This window comes from Leucoraja erinacea, chromosome 8 (assembly GCF_028641065.1).
Source record: "Leucoraja erinacea ecotype New England chromosome 8, Leri_hhj_1, whole genome shotgun sequence".
NCBI classification, from domain to species: domain Eukaryota; kingdom Metazoa; phylum Chordata; class Chondrichthyes; order Rajiformes; family Rajidae; genus Leucoraja; species Leucoraja erinaceus.
Window position 1 is genome coordinate 1,833,052 of NC_073384.1, and position 13,546 is coordinate 1,846,597.

Sequence of the window (13,546 nt, forward strand, 5' to 3'; positions counted from 1 at the left end):
CTGAATCACTTCACATTGAAGAAGAGCTCCCAGAGCACTGGAAAGAGGAAGAACTTGAACAAACGGATGATGAAATACCAGAGCAAATGGAAGAAGATGAACCGGAGCAAATAGAACAGGGCGAGAAGCCGACTACTAGAAATGTGATCACCTCGCCTCAAGTAACTGCTCATATTGGGGCCGGGGTAGAAGCTTGTAATTTTTCTATCTTACCAGTAGAGGTAACGAATAGCAAGACGAATACAGCGTTGAAAACATATGCTTTTCTGGATCACGGAAGTTCGACTACCTTTTGCACAGAAAACCTGACGGGAAGGCTGAATATCACAAGAGAAGAGACTAAGATTTGATTACGTAACATGAATAAAGATAAAGAGAGCATGAGTCATTACATTACGAGTATGGAGATATCCAGTTTGGACGAAGATAATTTTATACCGATACCTGAAGTGATTACGCATGGAACTATGCCTGTTGGTCATCAGAATATACCAAGACATGAAGACTTGTAGCAATGGCCTTACCTGAAGGATGTCAAGATATCTGAAATAAATTCTAATGTTGATCTACTGACATGACTTCAGAATTAAGAGACAGAAGTTTAGGGGTAACATGAGGGGGAACTTCTTTACTCAGAGAGTGGTAGCGGTGTGGAATGAGCTTACAGTGGAAGTGGTGAAGGCAGGTTTGTTGGTATCATTTAAAAATAAATTGGATAGGCATATGGATGAGAAGGGAATGGAGGGTTATGGTATGAGTGCAGGCAGGTGGGACTAAGGGAAAAAAGTTGTTCGGCACGGACTTGTAGGGCCGCGATGGCCTGTTTCCGTGCTGTCATTGTTATATGGTTCCTTATGGGAATGAATGTTTTGAAGGCTTTGGAACCTATACTGATTGTTAGGAGCCAAGGCGATGGACCGTATGCTACGAAAACCCGACTTGGATGGGTTATCTATGGCTCCTTGAAAAGGAACCATGAAAACGAAAATCAGAGGAACTGTCATATAACCATATAACAATTACAGCACGGAAACAGGCCATCTCGGCCCAACAAGTCCATGCCGAACAACTTTTGTTTCCCTTAGTCCCACCTGCCTGCACTCATACCATAACCCTCCATTCCCTTCTCATCCATATGCCTATCCAATTTATTTTTAAATGATACCAATGAACCTGCCACCACCACTTCCACTGGAAGCTCATTCCACACTGCTACCACTCTCTGAGTAAAGAAGTCCCCCCTCATGTTACCCCTAAACTTCTGTCCCTTAATTCTCAAGTCATGTCCTCTTGTTTGAATCTTCCCTATTCTCAAAGGGAAAAGCTGGTCCACATCAACTCTGTCTATCCCTCTCATCATTTTAAAGACCTCTATCAAGTCCCCCCTTAAACATCTGCGCTCCAGAGAATAAAGACCTAACTTATTTAACCTATCTCTGTAACAAAAACCTATCTCTGTAACTATCCTGAACTGAACCTGCCATTGCTGTTAATCAAACGTTTACTGATGAATTAGAAAAGCCGGTGATGAAGCTAAACAACCATGACTCTAATGAAAGTACCAGCAAGGAATCTGAAGAGATGTCGAAAGAAGAGTTGAAGTTCATGGATGTTATGAACTACTCAATGAAAACTGACGGACACTATTGTGTGGACTTACCTTTCAAACAGGAAAGTGTTAATCTGCCGAATAATCGTCGTATGGCAGAGCAACGTACCCAGAATTTGAAACGCAACTTTGGCGAGAATTTGAGTAAATTTCATGAATCTCTTTGAAGAATAATTTCTACAAGGATGATTGCTTAAAATCCATGTCTACGGAGCAGGAAGCAATTCTACCAGTAGAACATCTGACTTCTCTTTGCAATAAGGGAGTATTCACACTTTCCAAGTGGAACAGCGACAATTGTGAAAGCATTCCACTAGATGATCAGAGCCAAATAAACCAGAGAGTTGGATTTGGACAAAGACGATCTGGCAATGGAAAGAGCATTGGGAGTTACTAATGTTGTACAACTGAAATATGTTAACACAGAAGAAAATCCTGCGAATGTAGTTTCCAGAGAACTGACAGTGAACCGTTTCTTAAGCGATAAGAGATGGATCAATGAAATAAAATCTCTCTGTAAGCCGAACAGGGAATGGCCAAAGCTTGAGCTGGAATTTGAAATCTCTGCTATTGATTCGGACATTAAATCAAATCTAACGGTGTACTTTATTGTCAAAGCTCCTGTTATTCTTTTGAAGGATTTTCACATTTCAACATTACTGTTACAACACTGTTACAATAAATGTGAGGTTATCCATTTTGGTGGCAAAAACGGGAAAGCAGACTATTATCTAAATGGTGGCCGATTGGGAAAGGGGGCGATGCAGCGAGACCTGGGTGTCATGGTACACCAGTCATTGAAGGTAGGCATGCAGGTGGCAGCAGGCAGTAAAGAAAGCGAATGGTATGTTAGCTTTCATTGCAAAAGGATTTGAGTATAGGAGCAGGGAGGTTCTACTGCAGTTGTACAGGGTCTTGGTGAGACCACACCTGGAGTATTGCGTACAGTTTTGGTCTCCAAATCTGAGGAAGGACATTATTGCCATAGAGGGAGTGCAGAGACGGTTCACCAGACTGATTCCTGGGATGTCAGGACCGTCTTATGAAGAAAGACTGGATAGACTTGGTTTATACTCTCTAGAATTTAGAAGATTGAGAGGGGATCTTATAGAAACTTACAAAATTCTTAAGGGGTTGGACAGGCTATAGATACAGGAAGATTGTTCCCGATGTTAGGGAAGTCCAGGACAAGGGGTCACAGCTTAAGGATAAGGGGGAAATCCTTTAAAACTGAGATGAGAAGAACTTTTTCACACAGAGAGTGGTGAATCTCTGGAACTCTCTGCCACAGAGGGTAGTTGAGGACAGTTCATTGGCTATATTTAAGAGGGAGTTAGATGTGGCCGTTGTGGCTAAGGGGATCAGGGGGTATGGAGAGAAGGCAGGTACGGGATACTGAGTTGGATGATCAGCCATGATCATATTGAATGGCGGTGCAGGCTCGAAAGGCCGAATGGCCTACTCCTGCACCTAATTTCTATGTTTCTATGTAACACATCCAGGAGTTAGTCGAACATGGAGGAAGACGATACATGCTATCAAAGCTTTGGACTATTATGTTTTCATATTCAGATTCAGATTCAGATTCAATTTAATTGTCATTGTCAGTGTACAGTACAGAGACAACGAAATGCATTTGGACTATATACTGTTTATCATGCCTGATTTTGAAGGTTTGGTATGCATGATACGACTTTGAACTAAAACCACTGTTTTAATAAGATTAATAACCAAGTTGTGCTTGCTTCTAGAGGGCGAAAGTGAAGATGGAAGAGTCGATGAAGAATTCTGATTGCAGATATATAGTGCATGCTATTTATTCCTCGTTAGTATAGTGTTTTGTATCCCCGCTTGTCACGCGGGAGACCGGGGTTCGATTTCCCTACGAGGAGCCACAGGGTTTTATTCCCTGACCTTACATTATGGCAACATTTTTGATGTTCATTAGTAACTACAACGGGTGGTGAAAACCGCGCAGTACATCATCGGTACCCCACTCCCTGCCATGGATGCCCTCCACCGAAAACGGTGTCTGAGACGGGCCGGGAAGATCATTAAAGACCCCTCCCACCCTAACCATGGACTGTTTGCCCTCCTCCCATCAGGGAGGCGGTACAGGAGCCTCAGGTCTCGTACCAGTAGGATGAGGAACAGCTTCTACAATAATACCATCACATTGCTGAACTCGGAGTCCCGCCGATAGACTTCTCCAGTCTCCGTCCACATTGTTCGATTATTGTTTGATTATTCTGTATTTTTATTTTTATTTCTATATTGCACTATACTACGGACTGACGCTAAACTGCATTTCGTTGTACCCATACTCGTATTTGTGCAATGACATTAAAGTTGAATTTAATTGAATTGCCTCGTAATATACTCGGAACAATTAGGGGCCGGTATGTAGGGCCATTTGGCCTGTTTTGCATGTCATTGATCATGGTGTGTGCCTTTCAATTTTAGACTGCCCGTTATATTGTGGGTGGGATTTATGACGTGTTTTTGGGCGTGTTTGGAGCTAAGATGCTTGCGCAGAAGTTTAGTTTTTAGTGCAGTTTGGAGCAAGTAGGGAGAAGGTTAACACTTCGACCATGTGAGTTCAAAAGGAGATCATGCCAGTGCTACGGAGACACGAGGAGTTTTCTAATGCTTGAAGTAATAAGCTGGAGTTCGATGAAGATTGTAGTAACGAGTCGGAAGAAATTTGGATGTATCTTACTGTTTTCTATCAATAATAAAGCATTTATTCATCAAACGACTGTTTTGAAGCCATATCTGTGAAGTTCTGAAGGTCTCTGTGAGCCAGCTCGCATGCGTATCGAAGATATTCCCCTTATCCATGCTCATCCAAAAGGCAGCTAGGGAGTTAATTTCTCGAAAGATATGAAAATCTGCCGCTACAGCACCAAACTTGCACGTAATGCCAAGCCTGTAATGTCAAAATAATGGCCCTGTCCCACTTACGTGTGGATTTTCAACATGTTGAAAATCCAGCGGCGACCAGAACAAGGTACCACTCTTTGGGCGACTACTCACGACCATACAGGCTTCACCCTGCGACATGTTGCCCGTATGGTTGCGAGTCGTCTACTCAGTCACCCGAAGAGTCGTAGCGTCTTTCAGGCCGCTGCTGGGTTTTCAACAGGGTGAAGATTTTCGCCGACCTGCGACGACCTATGACGGGTGCCGGCAGTCGCCGAAAAAGCCACTTAAGTGGGACGGGCCCATAAATACCACGTTTGTACACGACGTCTGGACTCTCTACAAAGTGCAGATTAAAAAGAAATGCAAGGACTGTCTACCCTACCTGTTTTATCCACTTCTATCAGGTCTCCCTGCAACGTGAGGTTCCGGGGAAAACAGTCCAAGTGTGTCCAACCTCTCCCTGGAGCTATTGCCACAGCTACAGACGGCTGTGGAGGCCAAGTCAATGGATATATTTAAGGCAAAGATAGATAGATTCTTGATTACTACCGGTGTCAGAGAATGGGGTTAGGAGGGAAAAGATAGATCAGCCATGATTGAATGGTGGAGGAGACCTGATGGGCCAAATGGCCTAATTCTACCCATATCAGTTATGACTTTATGACCCCTAATCTAGCCTAATTCTACCCTAATCACTTATGACCTTATGACCCCTAATCTAGCCTAATTCTACCCCTATCACTTATGACCTCTCTGGAACTCTCTGCCGCAGAGGGTAGTCGAGGCCAGTTCATTGGCTATATTTAAGAGGGAGTTAGATGTGGCCCTTGTGGCTAAGGGGATCAGAGGGTATGGAGAGAAGGCAAGTACGGGATACTGAGTTGGATGATCAGCCATGATCATATTGAATGGCGGTGCAGGCTCGAAGGGCCGAATGGCCTACTCCTGCACCTAATTTCTATGTTTCTATGACCTTATGACCCCTAATCTAGCCTAATTCTACCCCTATCATTTATGACTTTATGACCTTATGACCCCTAATCTAGGCATCATCTGGCAAATCTCCTCTGCACCCTCTTCAAAGCCTCCACACCCGTCATGTAATGGTGTGGCCAGATCTGCACGCTATACTTCAAACGCGGCCTGATCAAAGTCCTATAAAGCTACATCATGGCTTCCTCACTCTGAAACTCAATGCCTTGACTTATGCAAGCAAGCATACCAAACGCCTAGCTAGACGGGGCTCTTAAAGATAGTAGAGTCAGGGGATATGGGGAGAAGGCAGGAACGGGGTACTGATTGGGGATCATCAGCCATGATCACATTGAATGGCGTTGCTGGCTCGAAGGGCCAAATGGCCGCCTCCTGCACCTATTGTCTATTGTCTATCGCCTTCTTTACCACTCTACTTGTGTTGCCACTTTCAGGGAATATGGACTTGGACCTCAAGACCCCTCTGTATATCAATGTTGTAAATCCTTAGCTTATGAGAGCTAGTCTAATAACAGTGGGGAAGTAGCTGTTCCTGAATCTTGGACAGTGCAGTTGCCACACCAAGCTGTGATGCCTCCGGATAGGAGAATCCTTGTGGGCATCTGTAGAAATTGGGAAGAGTTGTTGGAGACATTTTTGTTGGAAGGGATTATTTTTTACACAAAGGGCGGTGGGTGAATGGAATAAACTGCCAGAGGAGGTAGTTGAGACAGATACTATCGCAGCATGTTTAAGAAACATGAATACAGGTACATGCATAGGGTATAGAGGGATATGGGCCAAAAGTGGGCAGGTGGGACTGGTGTGGTATGATGGTCAGTGTGGGCAAGATGGGCCGAAGGGCCAGTTTCCACGCTGTGACCCTATGACATAACAAACTCCCTTAGTATTCTGAGGAAGTAGATATGTGGATGTGCTTTCCTGACTAGTGGCGAGGTGCTTGGACAGGGACAGATTGTTGGTGATATTTACATGTGGAATGTGAAGTTCTCAATCAACTTCACTTCGGCACCCTTGACACAGACTGGCTTCAACTGCAACATTTACAAAGAACGGCTTGACTTCTGCACCCTCGACACAGGCTGGAGTGTGGATTACATTCTGATTCCTGAAATCAACAACAGGTTCCTTCATTTTTCTGACGTTGTTGCTTTGACACCATGTTACTAAGCTCTCTGCCTACTTCCTCTATGAAAGGATTGTTCAGTAGAGTCAAAGAGTCATGGAGTGATACAGTATGGAAACAGGCCCTTCGGCCCAACTTGCCCACACAGGCTAACATGTCCCAGCTACACTAGTCCCACTTGCCTGCGCTTGGTCCATATCCCTCCAAACCTGTCCTATCCATGCACCTGTTTCCGAAACCTTGGGATAGTCCCAGCCTCAACTACCTCCTCTGGCAGCTTGTTCCATACACCCACCACCCTTTGTGTGAAAAGGTTACCCCTCAGATTCCTATTCAATCTTTTCCCCTTCACCTTAAACCTATGTCTTTGGTCCTCGATTCCCCTACTCTAGGTAAAAGACTCTGTGCATCTACCCGATCTATTCCTCTCATGATGTTATACACCTCTAAAAGATCACCCCTCATCCTCCTCCGCTCCTAGGAATGGAGACCCAGCCTGCTCAACCTCTCCCTGTAGCTCACACCCTCCAGTCCTGATAACATCCTTGTAAATCTTCTCTGAACCCTTTCAAGCTTGACAATATTGTTCCCATAACATGGTACCCAGAACCAAACACAATATTCTAAATCCGGTCTCACCAACAACTTATACAACTACATCATGGCCTCCCAACTAACATACTCAGTACTCTGACTGATGAAGGCCAATGTGCCAAAAGCCTTTTTGACCACCTTTTCTGAATGATCTACTCCTACACCTATTTTCTGTGTTTCTATAGGAAAATGTGGCTAGTGGTGAGATCCCATTGGAGGTGGTGGACATTTTGGAGGATTTTGTGTTGTAAGTGACGGTGGATGGGGTGTAAGGTAAGGACTAGGGGGACTCTGACTCTGTTGCGACTAGGGGGAGAGGGAGCAATGGAGGAGCTGCGGGGTACCGAGGAGACACGAGTGAGGGCCTCACCTATGAATCTGGAGGTGTGTGTTTTCACATTTCGATACCTCTTGCCTGAGGGGAGAAGAGGGAGTGCATGATAGACTGGGCTGCATCCACAACTCATGAAGTGTAGATGGAGTCCATGGAATGGAGAGGGGATAGGAGGGAGTGATCGGGGTGAGACTGGCCCTTGATTCTGCTTGTGGCCTTGCCGATGCAGTGTGATGTCAATGGAGTCGATGGGTGGGAGAGGGGAGAGGGGAGAGGAGTGAGTGGCTGGGTTAAAGCTGGTGAGACTTTGAGGAGGCTTTGCAGTAAAATGGAGGCTCAAGGAGTCATCAGTTCATAAGTTCTAGGAGCAGAATAAGGCCAATCATTGCACCAATTCTACTCCGCCATCCAATCATGGCTGATCTATCTCTCCCTCTCAACCCCATTTTCCTGCCTTCTCCCCGTAACTTTTGACACCCGTAGACAATAGGTGCAGGAGTAGGCCATTCGGCCCTTCGAGCCAGCACCATCATTCACTGTGATCATGGCTGATCAATCATCCACAATCAGTACCCAGTTGCTGCCTTCTCCTCGAATCCCTTGACTCCGCTATCTTTAAGAGCTCTATCTAACTCTCTCTTGAAAGTATACAGAGAATCGGCCTTCACTGCCTTCTGAGGCAGAGAATTCCACAGATTCACAACTCTGGGTGAAAATGTTTTTCCTCATCTCCGTTCTAAATGGCCTACCCCTTATTCTTAAACTGTGGCCCCTGGTTCAGGACTCCCCCAACATCAGGAACATGTTTCCTGCCTCTAGCGTGTCCAATCCGTTAATAACCTTATACGTTTCAATAAGATCCTCTCTCATCCTTCTAAATTCCAGTGTATACAAGCCCAATCGCTCCATACTTTCAACATATGACAGCCCCGCCATCCTGGAATTAACCTCGTGAACCTACTCTGAACTCCCTCAATAGTAAGAATGTCCTTCCTCAAATTAGGAGACCAAAACTCACACACTACTCCTATTGTGGTCTCACCAGTGCCCTGTACAACTGCAGAAGGACATCTTTGCTCCTATAGTCAACTCCTCATGTTATCAACATGTCATTAGCGTTCTTCACTGCCTGCTGTACCTGCATGCTCACTTTCAGTGACTGATGTACAAGGACAGCCAGGTCTCGTTGTACTTCCCCTTTTCCTAACTTGACACCATTCAGATAATAATCTTCCTTTTATTCTTGCCAACAAAGTGGATAACCTCACATTTATCTGCATTAAACTGCATCTGCCATGCATCTGCTCACTCACCCAACCTGCCCAAGTCACCCTGCATTCTCATAGCATCCTCCTCACAGTTCACACTGCCACCCAGCTTTGTGTCATCTGCAAATTTGCTAATGTTACTTTTAATCCCTTCATCTAAATCATTAATGTATTTGTAAATAGCTGTGGTTCCAGCACTGAGACTTGCAGTACCCCACTAGACACTGCCTGCCATTCTGAAAGGGACCCGTTAATCCCTTACTCTTTGTTTCCTGTCTGCCAACCAATTTTCTATCCATGTCAGTACCCTACCCCCAATACCACGTGCTCTAATTTTGCCCACTAATCTCCCATGTGGGACCTTATCAAAGGTTTTCTGAAAGTCCAGGTACACTACATCCACTAGCTCTCTCTTGTCCATTTTCCTAGTTCCACAAAAAATTCCAGAAGATTAGTCAAGCACGATTTCCTCTCCGTAAATCCATGCTGACTCGGACCGACCCTGCCACTGCTTGGTTTGGGAACCGCAAGAAATTGCAGCGAATTGTGGATGCAGCCCAGACCATTACACAAGCCAATCTCCCTTCTATTGTCTCAATTTATAACTCATGCTGCCTAATCAAGGATGAATTGCACCCTGGCCACTCTCTCTTCTCCCCTCTCCCATCAGGCAAAAGATATGGAAGTATGAAAACGCACACCTCCAGATTCAGGGACAGTTTCTTCCCAGTATTTATCAGGCAACTGAACCATCCTACCACAACCAGAGAGCAGTGCTGAACTACTATCTACCTCATTGGTGACCCTCGGACCATCCTTGATCGGACTTTGATCGGATCGAAATTTCGTTCAGACCGTAAGGTCTGAATGACAATAAAGGAAATTCAATTCAATTTACTGGCTTTACCTTTCACTAAATGTTATTCCCTTATCATGTATCTGTACCCTATATATGGCTCAATTGTATAGTCTTTCCGCGGACTGGTTAGCAAGCAACAAAAGCTTTTCACTGTACCTCGGTACACGTGACAATAAACTAAACTGAAACCCTGCCTTAAAAATATCCACTGACTTGGCCTCCACAGCCGTCTGTGGCAATTAATTCCACAAATTCAATAAATAAATTCCTCCTCATCTCCAATGCTGGAGCCTTGATGTGTACACAACATAATTAAGAATTACATTGTTCTATGAAGGAAGGAACTGCAGATGCTGGTTTAGGTCATAAGGTCATGCGATAGGAGCAGAATTAGGCCATTCGGCCCATCAAGTCTACTCCGCCATTCAATCATGGCTGATCTATCCCTCCCTCCTAATCCCATTCTCATGCCTTCTCATGACACCAATACTAATCAAGAATCTATCTATCTCCGCCTTAACATATCCACTGACTTGGCCTCCACAGCGTTCTGTGGCAAAGAATTTCACAGATTCACCACCCTCTGACTAGATACATTTCTCCTCATCTACTTACTAAATGAAGTCCTTTAATTCTGAGGCTGTGACCTCTAATCCTAGAGGCTCTAGTGTAGGAAGGAGCTGCAGATGCTAGTTTGCACCAAAGATGGACACAGAATGCTGGAGTAACTCAGCGGGACAGGCAGCATCTCTGGAGAGAGGGTAATGGGTGACGTTTCAGGTCAAGACCCTTCTTCAGATTCATTCCATTTGTTCAATGTGGGAAGGAAGAAACTGCAGGTGCTGATTTAGTTCATAAGTGATAGGAGCAGAATTAGGCCATTCGGCCCATCAAATCTACTCTGCCATTCAATCGTGGCTAATTTATCTCTCCCTCCTAACCCCATTCTCCCCAATAACCCCTAACACCCGTACTAATCAAGAATCTATCTGGTTCTGGTTGATAACTGCGCAAACACCTGATAAGTGGTTATCTCGCGCAGGTCGGAGTGAGTAGACTAGCGATTACATTTTGAAGTGGGCCTTTTTGACCAAGTTGAGGAGATCTAGTTGCTTAATCCCCATTTTAAATGATTTAACACCAGGAGCAGCACGTGTGTTGGGTGGTAACATATTCCATTCCCTTATCGTCCTTGGGTAAAGGGAATATTGGTATTCTCTGCCTTCACAATATCCACTGACTCGGCCTCCACAGCCGTCTGCGGCAAAGAATTCCACAGATTCACCACCCTCTGACTAAATAAATTCCTCCGCATCTCCTTCCCAAAGGAACGTTTAAACCGAAGGTAGACATAAAGTGCCGGAGTAACTCAGCGGGACAGGCAGCGTCTCTGGAGAGTTGTTTCGGGTTGAGACGCTTCTTCAGATTCATTCCATTTGCTCAATGTGGGTAGATACGACAATGGAGGCGCGGTTGGCTGTTGAAGGCGTGGAGGTTGAAGGAAAGCATGGAGGTTGAAGGTTGAAGGATGGCGTGGAGGTTGAAGGTGGCAAAAACGGGAAAGCAGATTATTATCTAAATGTGGCCGATTGGGAAAGGGGGAGATGCAGCGAGACCTGGGTGTCATGGTACACCAGTCATTGAAGGTAGGCATGCAGGTGCAGCAGGCAGTAAAGAAAGCGAATGGTATGTTGGCTTTCATAGCAAGAGGATTTGAGTATAGGAGCAAGGAGGTTCTACTGCAGTTGTACAGGGTCTTGGTGAGACCACACCTGGAGTATTGCGTGCAGTTTTGGTCTCCAAATCTGAGGAAGACATTATTGCCATAGAGGGAGTGCAGAGAAGGTTCACCAGACTGATTCCTGGGATGTCAGGACTGTCTTATGAAGAAAGACTGGATAGACTTGGTTTGTACTCTCTAGAATTTAGGAGATTGAGAGGGGATCTTATAGAAACTTACAAAATTCTTAGGGGGTTGGACAGGCTAGATGCAGGAAGATTGTTCCCGATGTTAGGGAAGTCCAGGACAAGGGGTCACAGCTTAAGGATAAAGGGGAAATCCTTTAAAACCGAGATGAGAAGAACTTTTTTCACGCAGAGAGTGGTGAATCTCTGGAACTCTCTGCCACAGAGGGTAGTTGAGGCCAGTTCATTGGCTATATTTAAGAGGGAGTTAGATGTGGCCCTTGTGGCTAAGGGGATTCAGGGGGTATGGAGAGAAGGCAGGTACGGGATACTGAGTTGGATGATCAGCCATGATCATATTGAATGGCGGTGCAGGCTCGAAGGGCCGAATGGCCTACTCCTGCACCTATTGTCTATGTTTCTATAAAGTGCCGGAGTAACTCAGCGGGACAGGCAGTGTCTCTGGAGAGTTGTTTCGGGTTGAGACGCTTCTTCAGATTCATTCCATTTGCTCAATGTGGGTAGATACAACAATGGAGGCGCGGTTGGCTGTTGAAGGCGTGTAGGTTGAAGGTGTGGAGGTTGAAGGTTGAAGGCGTGGAGATTGAAGGAAGGCATGGAGGTCCCAGCGAGCCGGGCAGCGCCTGTGGAGGTGGACATGGCCTACATGCCCGGGGTTGCCATGGCGACCCTGCTATCCCCCTGCCCTTCCCCCGGCCGCTCGGCCTCGCCGCCCGCGTCACGTGCCGGGGGGGAGGCGCCCCATTGGACGCCGCGGACGGAAGCCCCGCTCCACGTGGGTGGGGGCGGCCAACGGGCGCGCGCTTCCGGCGGGTGTGGGCGGGTGGACGGCGCGAGAGAAGGGAAGGGAAGGGCAGGGAAGGGAAGGGCGGCGGCCGCGGCGCCATGGACAGCCAGGGCAGGAAGGTGGTGGTGTGCGACAACGGCACCGGGGTACGTAGCGACCTACCTACCTACCTGGTGGGGGAGGGGACCGCGGCGTGGGGACAGCCGGGGGCAGCAAGGTGGTGGTGGTGGGCCGTGTGCGGCACCGGGGTACGTGCCCAGCCCAGCCGGGGAGCGGCTCGGCCCAGCCCGGCCCGGCCCAGCGGAGGGAGCGAGTGGGGGAGGAAGGATGGGAGAGGGGGGCGAGGAGTGAGTGGGGAAGGAAGGCGGATGAGGTGGAATGAGTGGGAGTGGGAGAGAGGGAAAGTGGAGGAAGGGAGAGGAGACTGGGGGAGGAGGGGAGAGGAGGGAGAAGGATGGGGGAGAGGGAAAGGGTAGTGAGACCGGGGGGGGAGAGGGGGAAGAGTGGGGGCGAGGAGTGAGTGGGGGAAGGAAGACGGATGAGGTGGAATGAGGGGGAGAGAGGGAAAGTGGAGGGAAGGGAAGGGAGAGGAGAATGGGGGAGGTAGGGTGAGGAGAGGAGGGAGAGGGAGCCGTGGGGGAGAGGGAAGGGTAGTAGACAGGGAGGGGGGGGGGAGGATGGGGAGTGGGGGCGAGGAGTGAGTGGGGGTGGAAGGCGGGTGAGTGGGGTGAAAGAGTGGTGGAGGAGAGTGAGTGGGGATGCAAGAGTGGAGGGGAGTGAGTGGGGATGGAAGAGTGGAGGGGAGTGAGTGGGGATGGAAGAGTGGAGGGGAGTGAGTGGGGATGGAAGAGTGGAGGGGAGTGAGTGGGGATGGAAGAGTGGGGGAGATGGAAGGGAAGGGAGAGGTGAAGGGGGAGGGGAAAGGAGGGTAGGGAGGGATGGAGAGGAGGGGTGAGGAGAGAGAGAGGAGGGAATACAGGGAGGAGGAGGGAGCGGGGGCCACGCTATGGACAGCCAAGGCAGGAAGGTGGTTGGGGTGTAACAACAGCACCAGGGTACGTGGGTGCCTGCCAGGCCCAGTCCGATGGGGGAGCGGGGATGGTGGGGGGGGGGGGGGGGGGGGGG

At 47.5% G+C, this 13,546-nt stretch overlaps 1 protein-coding gene across 1 annotated transcript in view; it reads left to right on the forward strand.

Moving 5' to 3' along the window:
- Positions 1 to 12,435: 12,435 nt before the first annotated feature.
- The window catches only part of LOC129699242 (actin-related protein 2-A), a 39,086-nt gene continuing 37,975 nt past the window's right edge, over positions 12,436 to 13,546 (forward strand). The window contains exon 1 of the mRNA XM_055638861.1: positions 12,436 to 12,567. Within this exon, the coding sequence (XP_055494836.1) occupies positions 12,520 to 12,567 (48 nt within the window). The 5' untranslated portion in view covers positions 12,436 to 12,519. The remainder of the gene's footprint in view (positions 12,568 to 13,546) is intronic.